This window comes from Mustela lutreola, chromosome 1, assembly GCF_030435805.1.
Source record: "Mustela lutreola isolate mMusLut2 chromosome 1, mMusLut2.pri, whole genome shotgun sequence".
In the NCBI taxonomy this organism is placed as follows: domain Eukaryota; kingdom Metazoa; phylum Chordata; class Mammalia; order Carnivora; family Mustelidae; genus Mustela; species Mustela lutreola.
The window spans coordinates 160,455,229-160,470,067 of NC_081290.1; the positions used below are offsets into that span (position 1 = coordinate 160,455,229).

The 14,839-nt window shown below is 35.5% G+C and overlaps 1 protein-coding gene across 2 annotated transcripts in view; it reads right to left on the reverse strand.

Annotated features, from left to right (window-relative positions):
• Positions 1–10,366: 10,366 nt before the first annotated feature.
• Positions 10,367–14,839, reverse strand: part of PPP2R2A (protein phosphatase 2 regulatory subunit Balpha) — a 90,597-nt gene continuing 86,124 nt past the window's right edge. For both annotated transcript variants that reach the window (XM_059177834.1, XM_059177842.1), the window contains exons 9-10: positions 14,484–14,575; positions 10,367–11,365 (exon numbers count right to left, since the gene is read on the reverse strand). In XM_059177834.1, coding sequence (XP_059033817.1) covers positions 11,086–11,365; positions 14,484–14,575 — 372 coding nt within the window. In that variant the 3' untranslated portion in view covers positions 10,367–11,085. The remainder of the gene's footprint in view (positions 11,366–14,483; positions 14,576–14,839) is intronic.

A 14,839-nucleotide genomic window follows, 5' to 3' on the forward strand; every position in this document is an offset into this window, starting at 1 on the left:
GTTAAGGAGTCAGACAGCTGTCTTTGTAGCTTCCTGTCTCATTAGTGAGACAGGTAAGTATTAAGTGAATGACTGACACAATTTTGGATAGGAAGAAAATTGCAGGCCAGGAGGTTGGTGATTGAGGTTCACTGAAGGGAATTAGACTAGGCCTTAGTCTGAAGAAAACTATCTAAGGAATAGACATCTGAACTAGGACATAGTGATAATAGAACCTTGGTGTGCCCTTGGATGGGAACAGAGAGCCCAAGGGAAGGGTTGTGGAGCTGGAGACAATGACCTATATTGGTTGGGGGTCTGTAAACTATAGCAGGATTTCCTTGGTGTAGTGAAGCAGGTTTCAGTAAAGGCAAACTGAATTACTGAGTAAAGCCTGAATTGCTCCCCACTGACCTGGTAAAGGTCCCATTCCCAGGTTTATTATAAGGATGTAAGCCACATGCAATTGCAATCCTAGTGAGGGGCAAAACACATAGTCTGGCCAGCTCCACTTTGGAGGAAGGCCTGAGCATTAGTCTGTAAAGTATGTTATCATGAGGGGAAATCTGTGTTTTACATGTTAAACTGGGTCTGGATGCTAAAGAATTTGTATGTACCACAACATTACATTTTACTTCCCCCACTGCCTTTATTCAAAACCAGTTAGACGAGAGTCAGGAAGAGGAGGGGTCAAACATGTACAAACATGTACAATCCAACGTTACTGTGCCTTTCATATTCACTAGACTTGGTAAGGACTTCATAGGGTTAGTGTCCTATTTAATTCTCTCAACAGTCTCATGAGTTGGGTATTACTACTATTCTATGAATAGGAAAAGTGACACACTTGCAAAGTACCATCCACAAGACAGCACTAGTAGAGCTAGGACTTGAATCCAGAACCATTTGACTCCAAAGCACAGACTCACAGCTACTACGATCCCTTTGCATTTTAACACAAATATGGGAGAAGTGACTACTGTAGTGTAATTGTAGTCTAGTTTCTCAGGCTCCAAGGCACTGTCTAGAAAAATGGCTCTGGGTCAGCCACGTTCTTCTTTACCCAGATTTATAGAGATTCCACCTGGACCCATTTGGGTTCTCCTACATCATCTGCACTGCCATGCACACTCCTTCAGGCTCTCTCATTATCAGAGTTCCTACTTTCTACTTAGAGTATTATGCAAAGTTCAGTCACTGAGGTTCAATGATTTAGTACTTCACTTGTAGGAAAGAATGTTTCCTTTCAAATGCTCAAAAAAAACCCAAAAAAAACAAAAAACAAAAAACAAAAAAACAAGCAACCTGCTGGCTGCCTGTGTGTTAATCCAAGGAATGATCTCTTTCAAATTTCCTGTCGAGAGAGTCACAATTATATTGTGCAGATAATGTTTTACCTTGATATCTGGAATTTCACCCAGTTCTAAAACCTTGCAATTTTATTGCCCTTGGAAAAATAAGGGTCAAATGTAATATAAATCAGTAAGGAAATGGACATTTTGATCCACTTCTTTGGCACCTGTCATATTGATATCTAAATTAGAACCTTAAGCTTCTTATTCATTCATTCTTTCTGCTTATTTTACTTCCTAATAAAGCTCTGTCTACAACCTTTCTGGTAGACAGTTAAAACACTGTGTCCAGATTTAAAATACAGCTGCTTGATCTAGAACTTTCATTTTCAAGAAATTGGTCTAACAGAATAAGCAAAGAGTAGTAGCTGTGTGTACATGGATAGCTATTGCAGAATTACTTGCGACAACAAAAAACCTAGAAAAAAATCTAGATGTGGCCAACAGGAAGTCAACTTACTACACCATGGTATAGCTTTGTAATGCAGCAATTAAAAATGAAAATGTTGGGAACCTGGGTTGGCTCGGTGGGTTAAACCGCTGCCTTCGGCTCAGGTCATGATCTCAGGGTCCTGGGATCAAGTCCCGCATCGGGCTCTCTGCTCAGCAGGGAGCCTGCTTCCTCCTCTCTCTCTGCCTGCCTCTCTGCCTACTTGTGATCTCTGTCTGTCAAATAAATAAATAAAATCTTTAAAAAAAAATGAAAATGTCTCAGTAGTGACAAAATGTGGGCCACAATGAGTAGAGCTCCATTTTTTTTTTTTGTTTAACACATGAAAGCAAAACGAATGCCCTCTGAGAGGTCGCATTATGGATGAACCTTATTATTATTTTTTTTTCTGGCAGCCTAACGCCGCGATTAAGACTCTGGGTTCTGGAGAGGTGTCTGGGTAGCCCAGTTGTTGAACATTGGACTCTTGGTTTGGCTGAGGTTATGGGACTGAGCCCCGCGCAGAGCCTTGAGCTTCTCACTCTGGCCTTCCTGCTCATTCTCTCTCTTGCTCGCTCTAAAATAAGTAAGTAAATCTTTAAAAAAAAAAAAAAAAAAAAAAAAAGACTGTGGGCTTTGGAGATGGCCCAACTAGGTTTAAACCTTACTCTACTATTTATTCGTTGTATGGCTCTCTAGGCAAGTAACTTTTATGAAAATTATGTGTTACTTTATGTAAAATCTTTAGTACAGTGAAATCATCATCATTATAAAATGGAAACAAAATTAAAAATAAAAAGTGCCTTTGATAACAAAGAGGCAGTGTGTTTAATATTATACCAAAGGACACGTGGGAATGGGAGTAAGAAAAACTGGGTTTGAGCCAAAGCTTACCAAGTGGTGGAGATTCTGCACAAATCCCATCCTCAGAGCCCTGATTTCAAGGGTCAAGTGGGGAGAGTAACACTCTTTCACCATCTCAGAAATGCGGCTGGGATCAAATGAGAGTTTAGAAGAGGACTACATAAACCATGATACACTCGGCAAATTATTTTATTATTATTGAGTGTTGAATCCTTAATATCATATGCAATTACAAATAATTTTGTCCTAATTGCAAAACAGGAAAGGTGCAAACTCCAGTAGTTACAGAAGAAAGAGAAATAACTAGATGTAGTGGAATAACCTCTTCCACAAGATACGTCAGCACTTGGCCACCAGCAGGGAGAATGAAGCAAGGGTAAGAGGAGAGAATGAACTTTATAACAATATTTTCTTAGACTAGCAGTGTTCCTAGTGTGGCATTCCATCACATCCTAACCACCTGTTCTTTGCTATTTAAGATAACAACTGTATAATCTGATCAGTGGATCCTTTCAGGCGTCACTGAGTAAACTGCTGGTCAGCAAGGCTTTGATCTAGATTTGGGCCAACGGATTAACATTTTCAAAGTTACTGGGAAGAAACAAAATGTAACCAGTAAAAGTTCAAATTATGGTGCTTCATTTTGCTGACTTTGCTGGGTGATTCAGAGAATAATAAAGCAATAGTACATTTCAATTCCCAGGAGGGACATATGTTACAGCTCTCTTTGTAGAGTGACTCACAGCTATAGGACTCTTGAAGGAACAATTTTATGTTTTGCCATTTTTCAACTGAGGAGCTTGGCCTAATGGGGTATGAGGGCCCTTTAAGCAATAAAGTACTTTATTGATGTATAGGTCAATATTATGCTAATAGGACATATTATTTGGTAGTTTGGATTCTTTACTTATAATTATTTTACCTATTATAACCTTGATGGAATTCAGAATTAAAATAGAAGGAACTTTTAGAGAAGAAAGTAATCGCCACAGAAATAAAATCCCCTTACCTCTTGCCACCCTATCCCCACTCTGCTGGAATTACCAAGAGTACACCTGATTAAAAGAAGCAAAACCATGCTAAAGCATTGAGAGAGATGAGACCATCTCATTTAATTTTATGAAGCTAGCCCAATCCTGACAACAACTACACATAAAAACGTCATTTAGTATACAGAAGTAAATTCCAAAAATATTATCCATCAATTTAGTAGTTTCAAAGGGAACAAAAGAAACTCAATAGACAGCCACAGCATTTGATATTATTACATTTGATAAAAAGAAAAAAAAATCTTTAGTGAAAATAGGACCAGGAAGATTTTTCTTCTTAATGTGATGAAGAGTAGTATCTCAATCAACAGCCCATGTTATACTTTAACAACAAACACCAAAGGTATTCCCCTGCAGTCATAAATAAAACAAACAAGTTCACGTCTGTTTTGTATTTAGCATTACTTCGGGAGTTACTGCAATTAAAGCAGAAAAGTCAGAGATTTGAAAATAAGAAATTCAATATTGGAAAATAAATGAAATTATGTGTAGACAACATAATTACATAAAACACCAAAGAATCAATTGGCATACAGAGTAGAACTACTAAATGTTCTAGTTAATGGTTAAATTTAAAATATAGTGAAATTAACAGCTCTCATATGTCGTTATTAATAGAAATGAAAGTGCAATAAAGAAATAAAATGATTCATAATAAAAAAGCATTAAGTGTAAAAAATGATTAAAGAACTTTTTCTCATTTTCTAACCATAAATGAAATTAACACTGTGGTTGGAATACAAAGAAGAAGAAGGGGAGGGAGAGGCAGAAGGAGAAGGGGGAGGAGGAGGAAAAGAGAATAAGAAAAAACACAGTCTACATATTTTGTTTAGTAGGCTTGACCACAGAAAGATAAAACAGAATGTTATGAATAACTATACTCCTAAGTTTGGTAACTTAGATGGAATGGACAATTTCCTTGAAAGTCAAACTGCCAAAACTCAAGAAATAGTCTGCATAATTCTTTTTTTTTTTTTTTAGAAAGGATTTAAAGATTTTATTTATTTATTTGAGAGAGAGAGAGAATGAGAGAGAGAGCATGAAAAGAGAGAGCTTGGCGGGGGGAAGCAGACTCCCTGCTGAGCAGGGAACCTGAGCAGGGACTCGATTCCGGGACTCAAGGATCATGACCTGAGCCGAAGGCAGTTGCTTAACCAACTGAGCCACCCAGGCAACCCTAGTCTACATAATTCTATTTAAAGAACTGAATTCAGATAAAAATCTTCCAATAAAGAGGCCCAAATGGCATCATTGGTGAATACTATCCAACCTTTAGGGAAGAAATTATATGAAATTTACCCACATTCTTCCATAACTCGTGAAGGCAACATTACACTGACGAGACAATGAAATTAAAAGGTAAGGAAAACTACAGATCAACATACCTTATGGACATTGATGCAAATATACTCAACAAAATACTAGCAAAGGAATTTAAGCAATATTCTGGAAACTCAAGGCTGGTCCTACAAAGGAAAATGAATGTGATTCACACACCAACATTATGAAGGGAAAAAAAGACATGGTGGTTTCAAAAAAAAAGATGAAACCCAACATCCATTCATGATTGACAAGTCTCAGAAAACGAGGAATAAAAGGGAATTTCCTCAGTCTGAAAAAGGCCATTTACAAAAGTCCTACAAATAACCTCCTTAATGAAGACTGAATGCTTGCTTCCCAGGACTGATGACAAGGCAAGGATGTGTCTAACCTCACCACTGCTTTCACCATCACCTAGAAGGTCAAACCAGTGCAACAGGACAAGGAAAAGAAATATAAGGCATTAGAAAGAAAAATTAGGAAGATTGTAAAGAAAGAAAACATTTATTACAAATAAGCTGCAGACAACACGAATGAATAGAAAACTTCTAAAAATCTACGTAAGTGGATTTGGTATCAGGATACAAGATCAATGTACAAAAAACAATTGTACAATGAACAATTAGAAATTGAAAATTTTGTACATATACACACAGTAAACTAGTAACAACGTATGTGCAATATCTGTATGCTAAAAACTAGAAATACTGATAAAAGAAATCTATGACTCACATAAAACAAAAAAATATGCTTCCTTCACGGATTGGAGGACAAATAAGATGTCCGCTTTCCCTGGTCTATGCATTAAGGGCAATTATCATCAAAACTCAAGAGGGTGTTTGTTTTTGTTCTCATCAAGAGGCTGACACTAAAAACGGAAAGGTAAAGGAACCAAAATCACAAAATGTTTTTGGGGAAAAAAAACCCAACACGTTGATTTACTGGCTTATGGAAAGCTACAGCAACCAAGGCAATGTAGTATGGGTGAAAGCACAGACATATAAACTACTAGAACACTTTTTAAAAATAGACTAACATGGTGCCAACTGATTTTCAACAAAGGTACAAAAAAACAAACTTCACCCCATCTGTGTTGTATATGTTATGTTTATATGTACCATATGTAAAAAGTAACTTAAATGGATCCCAGACCTAAATTTAAGAAGTAGAAACTAGTGAAGTCCTAAAAATAAAAAACCTTTTGTCACCTTAAGGTTTCTTTTTTTTCTAAGTTTTCTTAGGACGCCAAAAGCATAATCCATTAAAGAAAAAATTGCTCAAGGGGCGCCTGGGTGGCTCAGTGGGTTAAGCCGCTACCTTCGGCTCGGGTCATGATCCCAGGGTCCTAGGATCGAGCCCCACATCGGGCTCTCTGCTCAGTAGGGAGCCTGCTTCCCTCTCTCTCTCTGCCTGCCTCTCCATCTACTTGTGATTTCTGTCAAATAAATAAATAAAATCTTTAAAAAAAAAAAAAAGAAAAGAAAAAATTGCTCAAGTGGACATTATGAAAATTAGGAACTGCTGCTCTTCCAAGAGCTCTATCAAGAGTATGAAGAAAAGAGAAGCTCAGACTGGAAGAAGGTATTTACAGAGCACATCTTGTATCAAGGTTAAGGAAATTAGTATCTGGCTAGAAATTGAAAAAAAAAAAATTAGTTACCACTTTTGACTTTTTCAATTTAATAAAGCTAAGACATGGGATTTTTTAATTTTTTTGTCCATTAGAGAGTGTGATGATTTGGGTAATCCTGTATACTTGGTGGAGCTTCAGTTTTGGAAGGAAATCTGACAAGATCTGTCAAATCTTAAATATATCCATATCCTTTAATACAACTGTATTTCTAGGAATGTATCCTTAAAAAAAAAAAACCACCCTATACTCAGGTACTTCAATTTGCAAAAACGAAAAAAAAAAATCCACCTTTACAACAGACTGATGAAATAAGTAACTGATGCACCAATATGAGGCTATCCAGACAAGGAACTCTTGATTAGAGTCCTCTGATCTGGGAAACTGCTCAAGACACATTAAGTAGAGAAACAGGACATAAAGCTGTATATAGGATCCCATTTTCTATGAAAAAGTAAAGACAAATATGTTTTCTCTGCATGATGAGATTGCTGGTGGGGTATTTTTCCTTTTTTGTAATTCCTGAAAAACATGTATTCTCAGGATATAGATAGAAGTTACTTTGTAAAATGAAATGGTGTCCCAGAGTTAACTCCACATTCAGTTTGACATAAGCCAACATTTAATTCCCAGGCTCCTTGTAAAGGAGAAAGCGAGCATGGCACGTAAGGATGGGATTTTGCAAAGGGGTTGGCAGATTGCATAGGCTATGATTGACAGCTCAAAACTTTGCTTCCCCAGTAAGACCATGACACACACTGTTAACTGACATGTGGGATTCCCCTCTATCACTGAGCCCTCAACTGAGTACTCCTAGTATTCATGTTGAATACTGGTCTTATCTGGACTTACATAACCTTTGGACTTTCCCTTCACTTGACTCCCCACTTAGTTTTTAGTTAATGAAGCTCTTACAGTATGGGAATAGAATTCTGCTGATGAATTCTTTAAAATACCTGTTTAGGACTTAAACATTACCCTCTAGTGGGAAGCCCTCAAATAACTTATTGCTGTTCACAGAGCAGAAATTGTAGCTAGAATATTAAAAGAAAAAAACTACTAGCTTCCCCCCATGCCAGTTTCTTTGCCAGGTTTCTCCTTTTGGAGGAATCTTTGTAGTACACTCATTATGATAAGTTCTGTGCTAAAGAGGAACTTTTCACATGTATTAACTTTAAACCCATAAGGTGGGCAGTTGTCTTTTTAAAGTGGCCACTTCTTAATGCTTACACAGAGGTAAGTCATAGCGCTAATACCATTATACAATAAAATGTCAGGGAGACAAAAAATTTATCTTATTACATTATGGCTAAAAAAATATCTTCAGCAGTTGAGAACATCCCGAGACCTTTAATTTCACTCATCATTTAATACTACAGTTACAATGTTTTGGCCTCATAAGCATTTTTACAAAATGAAGCAGGGTCAGGTTCAAAGGTTTTGGGTTAAGAGGTGTGTAAAAGAACTTTTTAGCCACAGTAACACACACACACCACACCACCCCCCACCACAGCTTCGGTTATTGAACAACTGAATAAAGAAGATACCCCATAGAGTAGTGCTCTCAAATACTAAATAGATTTTAGTTCTCAATTACCTAGCATTCGCCTTTTGGTTTTGTTCTTTCAGAAGTCTACAGTACTATCTCCACTTGAATGTATATGTGATCTTTAAAAAAAAAAAAAAAGGATGCAGAAGCAGGGTTCCCTAAGAAGGTAATGATTCCACTAAAAAGACTGTCAGTAGTGTTCAGGTTTCACATATAAAATTTCCAAGACTAAAAACCTATTACTTGAAATAAATCCTGTTACACACAAGAATGTGTTTTTGTATTTATTTTCTCTAGGAATATCTGTAACCAGAATCCTCACACTGAAGATTTGAAAAGATCCTCACTTGGAAAAAAAAAAAAAATCCTCACAATTTGAAAGGAAAAAAAGTACACGAATGTAGTATTTATTCCAAAAGACTAGGCTTCACAGAAGAAAATTTAATATCCAGTAGTTGTTCTATAAACTTTTGTTTACATACAGAGATTCATTAAATAACTATTGCCCAGCCACTAAATAAAGATCAAAGGAAATTAACAGAATAAGAGTTTTTTTCCTACTCTAATTTAAGAGGAAAAAAGTTTTAGATAAAGGGATAGGATATGGAGGTGTCAAGAAAATAGGAGAATACAAGCAATTTGACAAGTTTATTCTAAGCAAAATTTTTATTAATAAAAAGATTAACCATGACCATATGAGATGAGTGGCTGGGCTTAGAGTCTGCTACATCAAATAAATTAAAAACTGGTAATTGAGAATATCATTACAATTTATAATAGCATTCTTTTATAGAGGCATTTTAACTTTAGCAATGTTTCTCTTAAACATAAAAAACTAACTCTTAGTGTCATGGGTGAGAATCATCATAGCTACTGCTGACTCAAAAGAGAATTTCCAAGAGCTGTTTGGTGATATTACCTCAAGACCTACACCCGAACTTTAGGGAAACAATCTTCCAAAAAGATCTGGAATGCCTGATAGGAAACAAGTATCAGTGTTTGATACTGTGGCAGGAGGATATCCCACTTCAAGTGTGAAGAATAAATAACACAAATTAAGAATGCACCCAAGACCCCCCAAATAAGTTAGCAAAAGTGCCATTACTTTATGAATTATCAGACATATGTGTTTAAATACAAATTCAAATTTGTTAAGTCCAAAAGATACAGTAATTTTATTACATAAGATTTTTCCTGTGTGCTAAAAATGTTAACTTACAAGAACATAATATTTGTGTTAAGTGTAGAGGGAATTGTCTAATCATTTTTCATTGATGAGAATAGAACAGTAGGTAGTGGACATAGTCGAAGCACTCAAGAGTCCTCAAAAATTCAAGGTTGTCCATTACTGCTCAGCCAAAACACACTAACCATTCTCTAATAATATAAATGCCTACTTGATTTTTATTTTTAAAAATAAAGTCCATTTGTTTCTCCATTAAAGCTTCTGCAAGACTGACAAAGGTACATTCTACCTATTAAAAATAGGAGTACTCTTCATCTTTGGATAGGGAAATGTAATCATATACAGATTACTAAATTTTTATTTGAGGCAGCTCTTGGGAGTCCATTAAGCACTTTTTTAACACTATACCTTTAAAGTTTGTCTTTAATAGTAATACTTTGGAAAACTAAAAATAGAGGAAAAACATCTATGGCAAAGTACATTTCATTCAGATTTGATAGCAGTACAAAAAAAATAGTGCAGTGTCAATTTTCTCTGTAAATCACTTGAGAATAGTTTTATGTTTTATGATTGAATGACAAAAAAAGGTTTTTAACCTGTTAAAAAAGTTTTTTAAGTGTTTGACTTTAGTAAGGCAAAACTGAAATTAAGACTGTAAAAAGACTTTAAAAATGAATTTCTACAAATTTGGTTCCCATTTACAACAATTTCATTAACAGAGGAGTTAAGTGTAGATACAATGTATCCAATATTCATAACCACAGTAAACAAAAAAAAACTCTAGCAATTTGTAGATTGTGAAATCCTTAGTAATACCAATATATATTCATAACTTGTTCATACAGAACCAAGACCTCTCCTTCTCCATGTAAAAGAACACTTGTTAAAGATCATTAACAAAAATACCAATTAAACAATGGAAACTCATTTCATTTCACTGCGCCCAAAAGTAATGACACAAAATACTGGCTTAAAGAGGTAGATTAAAAAGAAAAAAGAAAACCAGATTCTCCATTCTTTGTCACTTTTATTCAGTAGTAGTATTTTTTTCCTTATTTTCGGTGCCAGACACGGCAAGGAGTGATTACAGCCAACTGTTATTAAAACATTTGTTCGCAACATATACCCCCTTTACCACTGACCCCAAACTGACTCATATTGTGTGCTTTCGTTCTTTCTTTTTTTAATATACCACCACCAAGACTGGGTGGAGGGGGCAAGGGTAAAAGAGATGAAGGGGAAGAGTCCAGGAGGCCAGAAGAGGAGGAATGCTACAAGCCACAGTAAGAATGAGCTGTATTTAATTTAAAAAAGGGGAGGGGTGTACCCCACAAATGATACAGTAATGAGGATACACAATTAAATCCCATAAGCATGACTGAAGGCTTTCACTGTGTTTGACGTCATCACAATGGAAGGCATAAAAAGTGGAGTAAATCAATGTTGATACAGTCCAATCTAGTCCATTAGGCAAGATGGTGCAAGAAGTCATTTAAATTAAAAGTGCCCTACCCTTACCTACATGGCTAGCAGACATGGAGAACACCACAGTGATGAATCCACAGAGATTTCTCCATGTAGCTATAAAAAATGTGTTGTCGAATGGCACATTGTCAAACACTGGAAAGGGGCGCCACAATGGACCGCTCTCTTTTTTAGGTACGAATGCTAGATTCAACTATCTCAACTAAGCAGGAAGTGGGCTCTTCTGCTGGGAATGCCAACCCTAATTCACTTTGTCTTGAAATATATACAGATTGTTTGTAGTAGCTACAGCAATGATATTTTCCTTGGGGTGCCAGGCTGTATGAAGGATTTTCTTGTTGAAGTCTAAGCTGTCAACACTTATTTCATCTTTCTTTCGCTTGCCACTTGCACAGACTTTTCGTGGTTTCAGAACTGTGCGAGGTTTGTTGTTTTCCCGTGATGCTTCTAGGGTTATGTCTCGCTTTGTGTTCCTGTCAAACATTCTGAAGAAATTATTGTAAGATCCAGTCATGACAACACTGCAAAAGCAAACAGGATGCAAGTAAGTGAACAAAAGTTTATTTCCAGTAAAATGATTCAGTGATGGAACCTAGCCTATTACCGCATAGGAAATAGCTACTTCAAGCTGATCTGGATTTGGGGAGAGGGTTGCTGACACCAACCCAAGGACCAATTATTCAAATAAACTAGTACTAGTCTGGTACTAGTTACTGGTAGTTAGCTTGGATTTCTATTAATAGCTCCTTTTCAGGACTACCAAAACTATCACCCAAGTTGAAAATATTTTCGAAAGTAGCTTCTTAGTAGTACTGAAATAATCTCTGCTGAATATATTTTTGCAACTACAGGTTTTGTGATTAACCAAACTGGTAGCTTCTTCAAATACCAACTGTGGGATCACAGGTTCTAAAACCCTTCAAAATTCATGGTATATAGCTATTCATAAGAAACCAATGCATTACTTTGTGATTTAAATTATAAACTAAAGAATTTGCTCCCAGAATGTTGTCTGACTGGGAAAATGCTATCTTATGAATGCTTTTAAGATATCTGGGACGCCTGGGTGGCTCAGTTCATTAAGCATCTGCCTTCAGCTCAGGTCATGATCCCAAGGGGCTGGGACAGAGCCCTGTATCAGGCTCCTTGCTCAGCAGGGAGCCTGCTTCTCCCTCTTCCTGCAGCTTCTCCTGCTTGTATGTGCGCTCGCTCTCTCTCTTAAAAAACAAACAAACAAAAACTTTATTCTGTGACTATTAAGAGTAGAATATAAATTTTTTTCTTCACAGGAAGTCATTTTACCTATTGCATTAAATACCTTTAAAGCACTTTTTCTGAGGACAAATATTTTCACAGGATCTGCTTAATCGTTGCCAAATTTTAACCTTACCCAGGGTACCTCTGTCAGTTTGACTTTCCATCCATCACTGCTCAACGTTTGCTAAGTTTAAGCACCAACAAGCAAAACCTCCCAAATCTGAAACTATTAATTTAGAAAGGGTCTGGTGCTACTATTACATACCATGTTCTTCCACATGGTTTAAATTATTTTTGTAAGTAAGATTACAGAATATCAAGAAACTGTTTAAAGTAAAGCTTGAAAATAAGTATTTACATGTATCATACATTATACAGGTCATATATGAAATAGAAATGATTATCATCTATTCAGTAATCTAAGTCCTCCAAAGGACACTTCATTTTAATCAAACTCAAATTGGTGCACATACCTGAGGGTAATAAACTCTCTTTTAAAATGAATTATGTATTTGGATTGGTACCCCCATATTATCTGAATTTGTGAGATTTTAATAATTAGGACACCTAGGCTCTTTGTAAATTTTAAAAGGTTTTGGTAGGTCAGCATTTCTATGGTATACCTGCCCAAAATGTATAACCTGAATCAAATTATGAGAAAACATTAGGTAACACTCAGATTAAAAAACGTTCTATAAAATCATTGGCCTGTTTTTCAAAATGCCAAAGTGGCAGTAGACAAGGAAAACATGAAGAACTACTATTCCAGATTAAAGGAGAACAAGACAACTAAATGTTATATATTCTTTGGGACTGCATATTTGACTGGATTTTCTTCTCTGCTAGGAAGGACATGGCCAAGAGGGCTGGTGAAATTTTAATAGGCTCTGTGGATTTGATGGGAGGACTGTGCCACGGGAACTGTTTTGCTTTATATGACTGCCCTATCACAATGTAGAAGAGACTCTTATCCTTTAGAAAATGCTCATTAAAAAGTTCAAGAGCAATGGGCCACCATGTTATTGGTTCACAAATAAAGTATGTATATCTATTTGCGTGTCTTTACAGAGACAGATATAAAGGAAGAGACTGACACAGCAAACAGTAACAGGAGACCCTGAGTAAGGGCTAAATAAAACTGTGTCACTCTTACCAATTTTCCCCCAGTTTGAAATTATTTCAAAACAAGTTTTTAAACAGTAAGGGAAAACAAAAATTTCTTTTTTATAATGGAACCTAACTTAAAACCGGCCCAATATGTTTCATCAATGTGAAAAGAGCTGGTGCAGCAGTGTCATCAGATCCTAGTGTATCAGTATCTTCTTTCTCTTGCTGTCTGCAAATTTCTCCTTTCTCTCTTCCCTTTCCTTCTTCCTTCTTGATGGCTTAGGGTTAAGCAGTGAAATTCAAAGGCAAACCTTGCTTGTTCTGAGACTAGGTTTACTGTGGCCAGCCTATTTCTGGGTGTCATGTTACATTCAGATGAAGGTAATATTAAACATCACACCAAACATAAGTGATCCAAATTCTAGCATCCTCTATAACACAGAACACCATGATACTTGAATGTTCACTGATTAAACTGTTCAAGTACATCTAATGATCATGAAGGCAAGTTTAAGTAATTCCAAAACAGTCTTTTCTAATGTTTTCTGTTCTACTGGAACACAATAAATGGGAAATAAGTATTGATAAGGAAAAACTGAAAGATTAAGACTTATTTGTCCTTGGAAATAATGGTACTACACATTTTAATGATACAGTAAAAATGAAACATACACTGTGGCAAAGTTGTAGATTATAAAAACCCTAATTACTCAAGGTAATATAGTTAAAATGACATATGGTAATTCCACTTCTCTTAGATACTGATGAGATAGCTGGAAAAAACTGGTGTTTAATATTCCAAATGAATTATCTATGAATTATCTAATTATCTATGAATTATCTAATTATCTATGAATTATAATTATGAATTAGATAATTATCTATGAATTATCTAATTATCAATGAATTATCTATTGCCTAAATATTTCTCAAAAGTTTCATAGATGAACCACCAAAGTGAAATTTCACCATTTTAACAGTTGTCATGTCAAAGATTTCACTGCTCTGGTTCATAAAAAGGAATATTTAAAGATGTTTAAATCATAATTTAAGATAACTACATTTTTTGTGTATTTTCATATTTACTAATGAGACAAAGTTTAATTTTTATTTGCTATTACTGCTACAAGATTACTGAATTTATTTCAAGCAAACTGAAGGAAAAATGAAGTAAGGATTTGTAATTTATGTCAATCATACTAGAAGTGAAACAACATTTCTTTTCCTCCAATAAAAGGCCAATTTGAATGAGAAGTTCAAATTAAAATCAATTACCTGTCAGATCCATTCCAACAACATTCAAATTTATCAAATATGCAGTCATTTTCATACAGTGAACAAAGTTTACTTCTGAGGTATTCATGAACCTGGGTTTTAAATATAAATATATTATTATAGATATACTTAACTTCAAGATCTGCTAATTGATATTAGAAAAATATTTAAACAAGTCCTTATTTTTTTAAAGGAATATATAGACACACATACATACTCTGTAATCTTACTAAAACTCAACTCTCTTAGTAACAAACAATAAAGGCATTTTATCCTTTTCACAAACAAATGAGCTCCCTTCCATGAACACACATTTTTCTACTGTAGGACAAAGAAAAATACCCTTTGGGGCATGA